At 30.9% G+C, this 14469-nt stretch overlaps 2 protein-coding genes and 2 pseudogenes across 2 annotated transcripts in view; 1 reads left to right on the forward strand and 3 right to left on the reverse strand.

Moving 5' to 3' along the window:
• LOC128395708 (synaptogenesis protein syg-2-like) overlaps positions 1 to 7628 on the reverse strand; it is a 69910-nt gene extending 62282 nt beyond the window's left edge. Inside the window, exon 1 of the mRNA XM_053356183.1 lies at positions 7410 to 7628. Within this exon, the coding sequence (XP_053212158.1) occupies positions 7410 to 7515 (106 nt within the window). The 5' untranslated portion in view covers positions 7516 to 7628. The remainder of the gene's footprint in view (positions 1 to 7409) is intronic.
• LOC128395717 (uncharacterized) lies at positions 7538 to 8626 on the reverse strand (annotated as a pseudogene).
• A 1108-nt stretch (positions 8627 to 9734) lies between these two features.
• On the reverse strand, positions 9735 to 11807 carry LOC128396632 (AFG3-like protein 2; annotated as a pseudogene).
• Positions 11808 to 11935: 128 nt separating this feature from the next.
• Positions 11936 to 13548, forward strand: LOC128396633 (AFG3-like protein 2). The gene is given in 5 exon segments (XM_053357246.1): positions 11936 to 11941; positions 12082 to 12330; positions 12413 to 13240; positions 13337 to 13368; positions 13370 to 13548. Coding segments are annotated over 5 exon segments (1218 nt in total). The 3' UTR covers positions 13473 to 13548.
• The last annotated feature ends 921 nt before the right edge of the window (positions 13549 to 14469 follow it).

Raw genomic sequence — 14469 nt, forward strand, 5'->3', positions numbered from 1 at the left:
TGTTAACTGAATCATTTTCATCACCTCAGCCTCTTAGTCTAAGTGATTATCAAGCTTGATTAAAGTAGATTAAGATTTGGACACAATGGACATAATCAATTGATGTAAGTAATTGTAGTTAGTGTCCAGTTATTGTCCGATTGCTTTATATGTGAACACCGATGGTCAATTAGTAGACTAGAATCTTAACTTTTCTCTCTTGTGTCTCTTTCTCATTCTGATTGGAACGAAAATAAGAAAAGAAAGATCGTAGATCAAAAACTTGGGCCAAACGATAACGAATTTCGAGTTCGAGAATAGATGAAAATTGTTCTGTATGGGTTTCGATAAATCATTGTCCTAATCACGATTAATGGTGAAGAAGAAGAAGAGAAAAGTTTCTCTCTCTCTCTCTCTCTTTTTGTATGTGTGTCCCATTTATTTATTACTGCGAACTGTATCTTCTGTCTTACATCATCACTATCATCATCTTATTTTCATGATAATATTACCAATGAGATGCTGAGAAAACTATTCATGTTGATTTGTGTTTATCTAAGCAATAAACAAGAATAAGAATCCAGAGATTCTGAAGAGAAAGAAAAGAAAGAAAAAAAAAATCAGATAGCAAAAAGAATCCAAAGAGAGAAAAAAATAATCAATGATGAATCGATCATCATTTATCATTGGTCATTATCATCATCATCATCTTCCTCCTCCTCCTCCTCATCTTCATCATCATCATCAGTATCTCTCACTCACTCTCTTTACAAGGAGCAATAACATCACAACTAAATCAATTTAATCAACTTACTGGTCAATACTTTATACACAATGTAATCTACATCTAATCCTGATAACATATCATGTCCAGTAAATTCATTTTCATTTTTCATGGTAACAATTAAAACCAATCACAAATTAATTATCGATGAAAAAAAGTCATCTTCATTGAAAATCAATTCATCATCATGGTAAATGCTGATTTATAGTTTATTTATTAAATTTCATATGATAATTTATCGTCTCCATCATCATGATATTATTATTCATACTTATCTAACTGTATGTCATTTTTTTTTTGCTATTCTCAATTCTGAATCCATGATAATTTTTATTATTCAGATTCATGTTTTAACCTAACAATATCTTGAGGTTTTTTTTAATCGGATCAAGGTAATGATAATAATAATGGTAAATGGTTTAAATGGTTATCAAGTATGCAAACATTGAGGGTTTTAAGTGAGGGTGAACAGTTTCACTTGGAGGTTAATATCATGGTGTAATTGAATTACCTTTGAATGATAAGACTACTCTGAGGATGATGATGATAATTTAATAATATGATATGAATTAATAGTTATCATTATTATCATCATCATCATCATTCTCTATCTTGTTGGTAAATGCATTAAAAAAAAGAAGAAGAAAAGTTTCTCTCTCTCTCTCTCTTTGTATGTGTGTCCCATTTATTTATTACTGCGAACTGTATCTTCTGTCTTACATCATCACTATCATCATCTTATTTTCATGATAATATTACCAATGAGATGCTGAGAAAACTATTCATGTTGATTTGTGTTTATCTAAGCAATAAACAAGAATAAGAATCCAGAGATTCTGAAGAGAAAGAAAAGAAAGAAAAAAAAAATCAGATAGCAAAAAGAATCCAAAGAGAAAAATAATCAATGATGAATCGATCATCATTTATCATTGGTCATTATCATCATCATCATCTTCCTCCTCCTCCTCCTCATCTTCATCATCATCATCAGTATCTCACTCACTCTCTTTACAAGGAGCAATAACATCACAACTAAATCAATTTAATCAACTTACTGGTCAATACTTTATACACAATGTAATCTACATCTAATCCCGATAACATATCATGTCCAGTAAATTCATTTTCATTTTTCATGGTAACAATTAAAACCAATCACAAATTAATTATCGATGAAAAAAAGTCATCTTCATTGAAAATCAATTCATCATCATGGTAAATGCTGATTTATAGTTTATTTATTAAATTTCATATGATAATTTATCGTCTCCATCATCATGATATTATTATTCATACTTATCTAACTGTATGTCATTTTTTTTTTGCTATTCTCAATTCTGAATCCATGATAATTTTTATTATTCACATTCATGTTTTAACCTAACAATATCTTGAGGTTTTTTTTAATCGGATCAAGGTAATGATAATAATAATGGTAAATGGTTTAAATGGTTATCAAGTATGCAAACATTGAGGGTTTTAAGTGAGGGTGAACAGTTTCACTAGGAGGTTAATATCATGGTGTAATTGAATTACCTTTGAATGATAAGACTACTCTGAGGATGATGATGATAATTTAATAATATGATATGAATTAATAGTTATCATTATTATCATCATCATCATCATCATCATTCTCTATCTTGTTGGTAAATGCATTAAAAAAAAGAGGAAGAAGAAAAAGTTCTAATTCATTTTATTCATGATGATTTATCATCAAATTTAGACACATAATCGAAACCATTGAAAGAAATTGAAATTTCTATAAATTTAATTCTCCTCTCATCATTTTATATATAAGCACACAAAAGTACAGAATTCACTTGATTTCATGATGATGATGATGATGATATTTATCATCATGGTTACGATATCATATTTGGGAGCAAAAAGTTATCATATCATTTTGATTGTTGATGTTGCATGAAAAAAAAAGTATCGATAAGATTTATTCATTTTCTTTCCTTCAGAGAATGAGAACTTGATTTTTTTCATCAATTATCTTCCATGTAGACTTGAGATTGAATTGTTATTAATACTTGACAATGATGGTGGTGAAAGATGTAGGGTTAGATTTTCTATCAATAGAAAATTGTGAAATGATATTAATTTCTATTTAAGATTGGTTCAACTTTTGGTTTCTTTTGGTGACATATTTAATACACTTTTCTCCTTTTTATATGTATGTGTGTGTGTGTGTCCCTGTGTTTCTTTGTGGTTGTCAGATATTTCATTTCATTTGAATAACTTTCATTCTCAATGATTCAAGAATCCATGGTGACGATTGTTCAGCTTTAATGTCAACCGTTTGTAAGATTTGATTTCATTTGAACAGCTCATCCATTGAAAGATCACTCAGAGAATAGAATTCACAGAAAATTCATCTTAAACATTTTCACCAAATTCGATTGGATCATCATCATCGTTATTATTATCAAGATAAAATTATCAATCATGATATTTCAATAAGATCAATTGGAAACAGGAAAAAATTTATCGCTCGTCAAGTAGCATGAAAAGTTTTTGCATCTCAATTGATTAACAATTGGTGAACACAATCAAAATCAGATTGACAAATTGTCTAAGCAAATTGTTGGTCCAGTGAATATGTTACCATGTTTTTACAATTAACCCGAAACTTTTCCTGTCAATTATCTAGAGACTTGAAATAATCACTTAGTTACATCTAAATTCAACTGATTAATAGTTTACAATTAAATTATTCTGATCAGTGAATTCAAAATGAACATATTACTTGTAAAAATATCGACTGAAAGTTTAGTCAGCTGATTTGAGGATCAAACTCATTTGCTTAGTAATAAGAAGCAAATAAGATACAATATCATTATCGTATTGATGATTAACAGATTAATACCATGAACAGATTTAAGGTTTAACTGATTAAATTGATCTTAACGGTAATTATTATGAAACATTGTATCATTATTATCCTATTAAAGATAATACATCAACCAAACAATGTGATATGATTCAAGGATAAGTGAAAAATTAGATTACTATTTCAATGATTGTTAATCCTGTTGTTGAGTTTAACTTTGTGAAACTTTTATTTTCATATAACTTTTTTTTTGCATGATAATCATCAGAATCGTTAAGAAGTTCAATGTTATTGAAAAAAATAAGTATTAAAAGTCAGGGTAATAAAGATGATATCAAATATCATTAGATTCTCTATTCTATTTGTGAATTTAGTTTTCTTTTTATCTTTCTTTTATATTTTATTTCTTTGTCTGAGTCTACCCTTAGGGCATTTTCGTTTGAAACTTTCAATTGGCCTGGGAAATTTCAACGATAATATAATACAAGAGACTTTATTAGCATCATCGTTTCCTGATATACTTACATTAATTTACTATGCTAATGTTACCGGCAAACAAACAGTTTCAGTAAATTGACTTTTCTCTGGATCAGAATTATCATGAAAATAATTCAAGGAGGAAAAATGAAATGAGATATTTGAAATAATGAGAATTCAATATTCTTTTATCACTCATGTATATATATTAGATCAATTTTCCAGGGTGAAAATTGAACTCGACTGGATTAGTATGATACGATAATGTGAGGATAATGAATAAATATATTAATTTATTCAGTTGGAATGGGTTAAGCTGATTATTTTTCCTCATCATGTCAGATAATCATGGTAAAGGTAAGAGATAAAAGTTGATTATCAACTTGATTTTACTAATATCTTTTGGCCAGATGAATAACTTTTCATGAATCATATCAAAACAATTCAGAATCATGCTAATGATAAGCAATTGGATTAATTTGAAAAGGCAATTTAATATTATAACATTGATATCAAGTTGATTGGATTATTATATTTTATATATCATGATTGTCAAAGTAAATTGGACCTTAAGATAGTTTTTGTATAAACTTTGACCATTTGCAAATGGTCAACGTTTATATCAATATTATATTAACTGTGAAAATCTTTGAGAATCCAATGAATATTATCATGAGTCTATTTTTCTGTTGATTTCGTTTCAAAGAAAGTATATTATCCTTCCATGAGAGTCGATACAGTTTAATCTCATATATTGGATTTTGGAAATGATAACAGTTTTCAAACGATTTTGGTTGGATATAAAATCCAAGGTCAGTGTTTACTTTGTCTTCCTCTCTCTCCTATTACTTTGTTTTCATTGTACCGAATACTGGACAGTCTTCATAGACTCCTTAGATGATGATAATGATGATGAAGATAAAAAGGAGATAAAAAAACAAACATAATCAGAATCAATGAACATGAGAGTCTACATGTTATCGTTTTTGAAATAATACAGAAAATAAATACACAGAAAAGTTCAGAGGGTGGGAAGCGATTTATTAGAATATAGTGAAGAAGGCGGAAGATGAGTTAAAGAGAGATAGAGAGAGGGAGAGAGAGAGAAAACTAGAGAGTCAAGTGTGTTTTTTTTCGAATTTTTTTCTCTTTCACTCTCATGATAAGTAATCGAGTCTAGTGAATAAAAAGATCATTGAGTTGGAGATAAAGATTATTCATCCTTTAAGGTGAACCTCTTAGCCAACAGATAAATGTAAAGATTGAGGATGGATATTGGGTATTGGTTTAGAAAGAGAAGAAAAAAACAAACTTATTTATTGTCTCCCTTGGAACTTTTTTTCTCCATGTTATTCAATGTGATTTGGGTTGGAAATTAAGTATCAGAATGAATAAGTAAACGCATCTTGAGATTCAAAAGAAATCTGAATTTACATCATAAAGATTAATTTTTCACCCCATAGGTTTTGTTAAAAATCTTAAGACTTGCTAGGAATCTGGGACCTCAAATACTACATTTATCTGAAAGGAATTTTTGATAATCCAAAGTACAATCAGAGTCTTTCACGGTGACAAATTAATTAGGTAAAATGTTCACACCAAGAATTTGATTCACATAAAAATCATGTTCTATCGAAACTTTAAACCTCAAAAAGTCAATAGCTATTAAGTTAATCAATTCTTTAAGACTGAATTGATCACTTGATCATGAAAAGACGTTTACATGAAAAGCAGGATGATTTGAGTCAATTGAAAGAAAAATGAATTATATAACTTCATATCTTCGGAATTGGAATATTCATTGATAGTTTAATTTTAGTATCGAAAGGTGTTAAAGAAAACATTATCTTAGTTCAAACTGACTATTCGAAAGACTTTTAAGTGATCCTGATTAAGTTGGCAGATGAAGATGGGTTGGTCAGTGTCTCTTAATGTTCATGTAAGTGTTAAGGAAAAGTTCATCTTGATGATATCTATCCCAAAGATGATGAAGATAAACTTGAAATTGAAGGTGATGAAGATAAAAGGAAAACATTTGAAATGGAGATAATAAAATAATAATGATGACAATGATGACAAAGAGAATGGAATAACAAAAACAAAGGAAATCGAAGATAATACAGTGAGAGAGAGAGAAATCAGAATTGTATTATTTTCTCTTTATGGTTAATTTTTTCCTCTTTTAACATAAAATTTTCTCATCTCCATGTTATTCATAAACTAATCATGAATTCTTATTCCATGTGACACTTCAATTGTCAAATAATCTCAATGAAACCCAAGTGCTAAGTATTCATAATCTAATTTTCACTCCCAGTCACTAACATAATATGTTACATTATAAGAAGAGCAATTTTTTACCTTCCCACTTTGCCTTTGATTCCCTTATGAGAATAACTATTTCTCATGACAAATAGAATGCGATTGATTATCATGATCATGGTGAAGAAAAATTTTCCCTTCTCTTTTCATGTAAAATAATCATTGATTCCTCATAACTCATTTCATGGATCAATTCATCTTTATTTCTCTCCCTCTTTCTCTTTCTCCCTCTCTTTATTTCTTCTTCTTGGCCTTCTTTCCATCATCATCATCATCAGAGTCCTCATCCTGATCATCATCTTATCGTTACAATGTTTTGTTTCATTTGTTTTCTCATATTCTTGATTGTTTGCTGTTATTTTTGTCAACCATCATCTTCATCTTCACTTGGTCATCTTTCTTGTCTCTTTCATCATCATCATCCTTTTCTCATGCTTCTCTTCCTTCCTGTCAATATCTTTTTCTTCTCGATGAAAATATCATCATCATCTTCATCCAGCTTAAGCTTGATCTTCATCATATTGAAAATGAACTCAAGACGTTCAATCTTCAGCTTATCATATTCATCTTTCTTATCATCATTTTTATTATACTCTCCCCAATGTAATATTTTTATTACCATGATGATGATGATTATTATTATTTTACCGAACCAGAAATAGTTGAAAAAATCGTAACCTCCAACACAGAAACTCGGACATTCAATCATCATGATATAATATTATTAGGTTATCATGCTGAGATAACAAATACAATATTATATTGTGAAAATGATTGACTTTTGTATTAACAAGATATTGACCAATACTCATTTGATTACTTGGTCAATGGAGACATTGATCAACTAAACCGTAATCTTGATACTGAATTATTAATACATGTATGAAAGAAATCAAATCAGATTATAATTAGTCAACACTAACAAGATGACCAATAGACTTTGAGAATCATAACTGTAACTGAGATTTTCTGATCAGAACTTTTGAAAATGTAAGATTGACCACTTACCTAATGTAAATAATTTGGAGTATGTTGTAGTTGGACAATCAGTTGATGGCATTGATGATGACGATAACAATTTACCATTAATATTATCATGATTGTTGTTGATCATGTTATTATTATTGTGATGATGGTTAATTGTTGATGTTGAATGATGAAGTTACTTCACATTTGTAATTTGCTTCATCACTTAATCCTAAATTTTTAATCCTTAGATAAGTAATCCCGGTAAGAGTAATATTTGTATCGTCCATTGATATCCTTTCGGTTGACCAATAAATGAACCTGATACTTTGTGATGTCCACCACCAGTAAATGAATATGAATAAATATGTTCCCATTGTGATGAAACATTTTTAAACCAAGTGACCATTGAAATGGAACCACAACTTTTAATATTTACTTCACAAGGTAATGAAGCAATTTGATCACCAAATGTCGCGATTTCATGGACATGATTAGATATTGAAGATGATGAAGAAGACGATGATGATGGAAATATTGGAAATGATGATGGAGATGGAGATGGTGACGAGGAAAATGAAGAAAATGAAGATAAAGATGATTGAGATAATCCTTGAACATTTGGAACACAATAAGTTATCAATAGAAAGATAATTAAACAAGAACAAAGGAAAAGTAAATTAATCAATGAAGATAAATTCATTTTCATTCACTTTAATTATTTTTGATTTAATACATTAAATAGTTGATTAGTTGATTACAATCTTTAAGATTATCAATTTTCTTTAGAAAACACAAACAAGCATGATAATAATTCCCATTGAATTGATTTCAATCCAATTGAAATGATTGACACACCGAAAAAAAATCAAATTCACACAGAAACAATCCAATTTTGTTACTACTCAAAATTAATTAATTACGTTAATTGTTGCTTTAATTTCCCTTTTCCAATCATTGTTAAATAATCTTGTTGGTTGTTCACATTGAATTTTATTAGGGTAAGTGTATTAATCTGATGTTGACAATCAACTAAATTGCCGGTTAACTGTTAACTAGAATGAAACTTTTCTTTTTTCTATTTTATCGCAACAGAGCAAACTCATCAATTGGATTCATCTTCAAAGGTTATCATCATTTAACATTAGGTTTACATCTCCATCTATTGGACGATTTATTATTGATAGACATCTTTGATTTCAGATAATATGTGATAACGTGAGGTATTACGATTGATTTCAGAAAGATAAAGAAGTTATAGTTAGAGTACCATAGTTGTTTAAATGTGAATTTAGATAAAACTACATTATTATTAATCAAAAATTATGAAATTGTGATAGAGAATTTTTTACGATCATATTTTAGATTTAATCCAATATCTGCTGAGAAAATCTTATTGTTACTTTACTTTCAATAATTTTTCATTCTTTGTCTTTCTTTCTATTTCTTTCTTGACCTTTCAACTAACAAAGATAAAATCTTAATTTAACTTAATTACTCATAATCTTTACTTATATTTTTCATATGAAATAAAGTCAAACGTAGTTCCCTCAGCTTACATGCTAATCTACATTAGTTAAAACGATTTGATGTTTTGCTTATCTAGCAGAAATTTTCGATTCATGATTAAGAGCATTTGATTTTTATTGAAAAATTTCTTAGATATTTGGAGAAATCCATTTATGTCTTGCAATTTTTCGCATATTCTGTGATTATCCAGATAATCTAGAGGCTTGTTTAAATAATAAGTTCATAGAAACTATCTGGTATGTTAAATATGCGATCCAAAACTCTTTAAAATGAATGTAAACACATTAATGGCACTTTCGGAATGTTACAAAAAAGTGCAGATGTAGCTATAGAAGCTACATCTGCTAGGTTAGGTTAGATTGGTCAGGCTAAATAAAGCACCTGTAGTGAGATTTGAACGCGTGACACGTTGCTCACTCAGTATATGTCCTCACCACCAGACTGTCTGGTGAGGACAAATAAGTTAACCGAGAATTTTATCTAATTTTTATTGAACTTTATTGCCGCACCTTTTAAAGCTGACAAATTTCATCTTTCATTCTCATTATTGGTACTAAGGTTGCACATTTAGAAGTATCAAATTTATCTTTTGTTTATTTTCATTACATTTATAATTAATCATTTTTTAATAAATTTTAGTAATCAAACCGTTCTTTCCAGATTTGGTGAACGTTAACTTTTCTGTTTGAAAAGTGGGTTGGTCGCAACATCAGAACTATTGTAAACCTTTCTACTAAAAATTAAGACTTAATTACTATCTCACAGCGCGAAATCGCAGCCTTCAAATTGTACAATATACAATAATGTAAAATACATCATTTTTGTCCAGATCAGTTTTCAAGGGTTTAAGGTGAACCTTGAAAATGCAAACATTTCCAAAAATTCTGAACCATTAACCGAGATGCAAGGGACATTCGCTTCACCGGCAGTTGCTTTTGCTAGAAAGTTTTACCGGTAATTGGACCAGTAAGCAAAGCGCCTTTGGGAATCTTAGCACCAAGTTCGGTGTATTGTTGAGGATTACGAAGGAAGTTGACAAATTCCATGATTTCAATCTTTGCTTCTTCACAACCAGCAACATTTCTGAACTTGACACCAATGTCCGTTGGATTAATCACTTTGGCCGTAGATTCTCCCATTCCAAAGATTCCACCACGACCTCCCATTCGTCCTTCCATCATGTTTCGAGATTTCGAGAAATAGTAGACATACTACCGATGATTATCATAGTAGGAAGGAAACTGAGAAAATCTCGACTGTTTTTTTTTGAATGAAAGGAGAAAAAGAAAGAAAGAGAAATTAACATTTTCTCAAATCCTAATAAAAATAAAATGAGATTATTGAATTTCAGCACAAGAATCAACAAATTGTTACTTACACTTCCATTTCATTTCTATAAAAAACAGGAACACAATTTGCAGGTTCAATACTCATTTCGGCTTGGATATTTTCCAGATTACGTTTAAAGGCATCGACACTTCCGATACTAAAAAGGCATCGGAATAAAATTTAACTCGAACCCATTTCTTGTTGACTACCTCTAACTTTTCAACGGTTCATCAAGCCAAATGGGTGTTGACAAAATCTTTCCATGAGATCTCTTTGTATCTCAACTCATTGAGAACCAATAAACCCAAAAGAGCTGAAGCTCCATAGGCGATATAAGGTAAAGTCTTATTTGATCTTGATGATGAGCCTTTACCACCACCGAAACTAAAATCTCATTTCCAGGTATATTTATTTTGAGAATCCGAGGGTGATGAGGATAACTTCGCTCCTGATGAGAGCTAAAAAACAACAGAACTAGCTGGACTTGATTCTCCAGCAGCTTTTTTGGTTTGATTCTCGGTTGGTGTTTTCTTATCTGTAAAGAAAAACAAAATGGTTTCAATAAAGAACATTCACAACTCAATAAAATTAAAGTCCCATCAAAATCACTAGAAAACAATTAAGACGCAAGCAAACAAAAAACTAAATGTCACCAACTCACTTGATTTACCAAAAAATTTCTCAAATCCTTCCGGTGGCTTATTACGAAATGACCTCCACTGGGCAATCAGTTTACCCAATCTTGATGATGATCTTAAATGATGATGATTAAGATAATGTGAGAATAAATTATTTTAAATCTACTAAGATAAAAACATGAAAATTGAAATGAAAAAGAAAAATTAACAAATCAATCGACACAATGAAAAAACAAGCAATGAACAACAAGAAAAACATGAGAATCCAAACAAAAGAGACAAACCTGACATCGTCTTGGATTAAGTGGTAATAGATTTCTCATTAATAATCTTTCATAATTACTAACACCAAGATAGACCCATGATTGAATATTTCCACTATCTAATTGAGAAAAAGAAAGGCAATAGAATCCATGCCTAAAAAAGTAACCATCAAGTGTCAAAAATCAAAACAAAAACAAGAACGAGATAAACATGAAAGAAATAAACAAAATTAAACAAACCTTTTTTATCGAATCGTATTATTTATCCAATAAAAGTCGTTTGTTAACAAAGATACTATTAATTGTCAATTGAAAATTGTTAACTTTCAAATCACAAATCAAAAACCAAAAGCCAAAAACCACAAAGAATCCGATTAGGATTATCCTAAATCAAGTCAAACAAAAAACTTTTTGACCTCAACTTATTTGCAATACCAATCGCTTAAGGGACTTTATGTTAAGTGAAACAAGTAAATAAGAAACTAATTAACTATTGTAGTGGTTTTGGAAGCCATAACTTATTTTGATCTTAATGGTTTGTAAACGTTAAGTTAAAAATTGATTCACAGCAAACTATCAGTTTTTCATTAAGATTATTCATGTCAAGTTTATATGCTCAATAAACTAATTACAATCGTTGTTCTATTCACTTTTCCTCTTAAACCAAATTACAAAACCATTTTACTGTTGGGTTAATTTTTACCGGAATTAGAACTCATCAACTTTGATACCTAAATTTAGTTGGAAGTTATAAGAAATGAATTAGAAAAAGGAAAATACGTCAATAGATGTCTCTGTCTATTTTTGAATGAATGTTTGAAAAGCTTTACAAATAATATTTGATCCCAGAGGTGAACAGGTATTTTTGCCTACCTTTATCTCATCTCGTTCTTTATTTTGTTTTAATTTGTGACATTTAAGTGGTAATTTTTTAGGTGTTGAATGGATTTTTAGCTCTCATCACGAGAGAAGTTATCCTCATCATACTCAGATTCTCAAAATAAATATACCTGGAAATGGGATTTTAGTTTCGGTGGTGGTAAAGGCTCATCATCAAGATCAAATAAGACTTTACCTTATATCGCCTATGGAGCTTCAGCTCTTTTGGGTTTATTGGTTCTCAATGAGTTGAGATACAAAGAGATCTCATGGAAAGATTTTGTCAACAACCATTTGGCTCGAGGAACCGTTGAAAAGTTAGAGGTAGTCAACAAGAAATGGGTTCGAGTTAAATTTTTTTCCGATGCCTTTTTAGTATCGGAAGTGTCGATGCCTTTAAACGTAATCTGGACTACTATCAACTAATCGTAGTGATATTCTTGATAAAGCTCTTCTCCGACCAGGTCGTTTTGATCGTCAAATTTATGTCTCTGCTCCAGACATTAAAGGTCGAGCTTCCATTTTCAAGGTTCACCTTAAACCCTTGAAAACTGATCTGGACAAAAATGATGTCGCTCGTAAACTTGCAGCACTAACACCAGGTTTCACTGGTGCCGATATTGCAAATGTTTGCAACGAAGCGGCGCTTATCGCTGCTCGAGATCTTGGTAAGACCATTGTTTTGAAAAACTTTGAGGCTGCAATTGAAAGAGTTGTTGCTGGTATGGAAAAAAAGACTCAAGTTCTTCAGCCAGAAGAAAAGAAAACAGTCGCTTATCACGAAGCTGGACACGCGGTTGTCGGCTGGTGCCTCGAACACGCTGACCCTTTACTAAAAGTGTCGATTATTCCTCGTGGTAAAGGGCTAGGTTACGCCATGAATCTTCCTCGGGAACAATATTTGTACACCACAGAGCAATTGTTTGATCGAATGTGTATGACTTTGGGCGGACGCGCTTCGGAGCAAATTTTCTTCAACAAAATAACCACCGGTGCTCAAGATGATCTTCAAAAAGTGACACAAAACGCTTATGCACAGATTGTACAATTCGGTATGAATTCAAAGGTTGGAAATTTATCCTTCGAGATGCCACAACCTGGTGAACTTGTAGTGGACAAACCATACAGCGAAGCTACTTCACAGTTGATAGATAACGAGGCTCGAGCATTAGTTCAAAGAGCCTACGATAGAACAATCAAATTATTAACAGAAAAGAAAGAAGATGTCGAAAAGGTAAATTGATGCAGAATTTTCTCTCTTTTTTTCTTTTGCTATTATCATGATCATAATGATGGAATAATAACTGTTCCTATCTTGTTATTCTTTCAGGTAGCACAAAGGCTTTTGGAAAGAGAAGTTCTGTGGTAAAAGACCGTTCAAAGAGAAGAGCACGTACGAGGAATTCGTAGAGGGAACGGGATCATTTGAAGAAGACACTAGTTTACCAGAAGGATTAAAGATGTAATTTATATTATTGTAGAACCACCAGAGAGATATTGATGCTTTTCGATTAACCTTAAATTAAATGTTCCATTTTGATTAAAAAAAACTTACAATTTTCTCTCTACTTTTCTAATTTGACACTGGACCATAATTTCCTGTCAAAGATGCCAACGAAATCGAAAATCAAGTGATTAATTTTCTCCTGATGAGAGCTTCTTGAGAGCTTCTGATTAATTAGACCTAATTAGATAGATTTCTGGCCAATTGTTCACAGGCAAGTTGACCTGTTACCATTTGACCAGATTCGAGAAGTTCCCAGTGTATTGGTCATTTACAGTCCCACCAAATACAAAGCATCACCTTTGGTAATGTTGCGATGGTCGGCAACTGACCTGAGCGGGCTGGTTAGGTAAAAGCAATTAGATCAAATGATCGTTGTCTTTGAACTTTTGACAAGGAATAAATAAACCATTGAGGTATAGATACTCACAATTTTTGCTGACATATGCTGCGATTGATTATTTCTTCTAAAAATCTGGTAAGCGATAATGGATATTACTATAATTTTATATGATTTTAACAATTTGTTGCATTAGTCTCATGTTACCGTTAATCGAAAAACAAGCACCTATTGTATATTTGGCATTAATACCCATCCAAACATTTATTTTCTTTGGATTAAGAGGCTTTTCGATAACAAAATACGGGTTCTATGTTCTCCAGATGCGAAAATATTGTTTATTAATAGATCCATGTAACCAAAAATGGCATTCGTATGAGAACCGAATTTTCTTTATATCGAGTTTCGAGTCATCGATAATTATCTGTTGCGAACAACAGGCTTTGGTTTACCCTCGTCAACTGTGGGTGGACTTGAATTTTATACGGCTTCAGGGAAGTTTCATCACGTGATCAATATCCAATGAAGGCTAGAATACTGAATTTCCAACTGATGCTGGTCGAAGAGAAGTCTGAGGATTATCTAGTATGGATTGTTGTCCTTTTAAATGATTCCTTCC

This window comes from Panonychus citri, unplaced genomic scaffold (genome assembly GCF_014898815.1).
Source record: "Panonychus citri isolate SS breed McGregor unplaced genomic scaffold, ASM1489881v1 Contig00023, whole genome shotgun sequence".
NCBI lineage: Eukaryota > Metazoa > Arthropoda > Arachnida > Trombidiformes > Tetranychidae > Panonychus > Panonychus citri.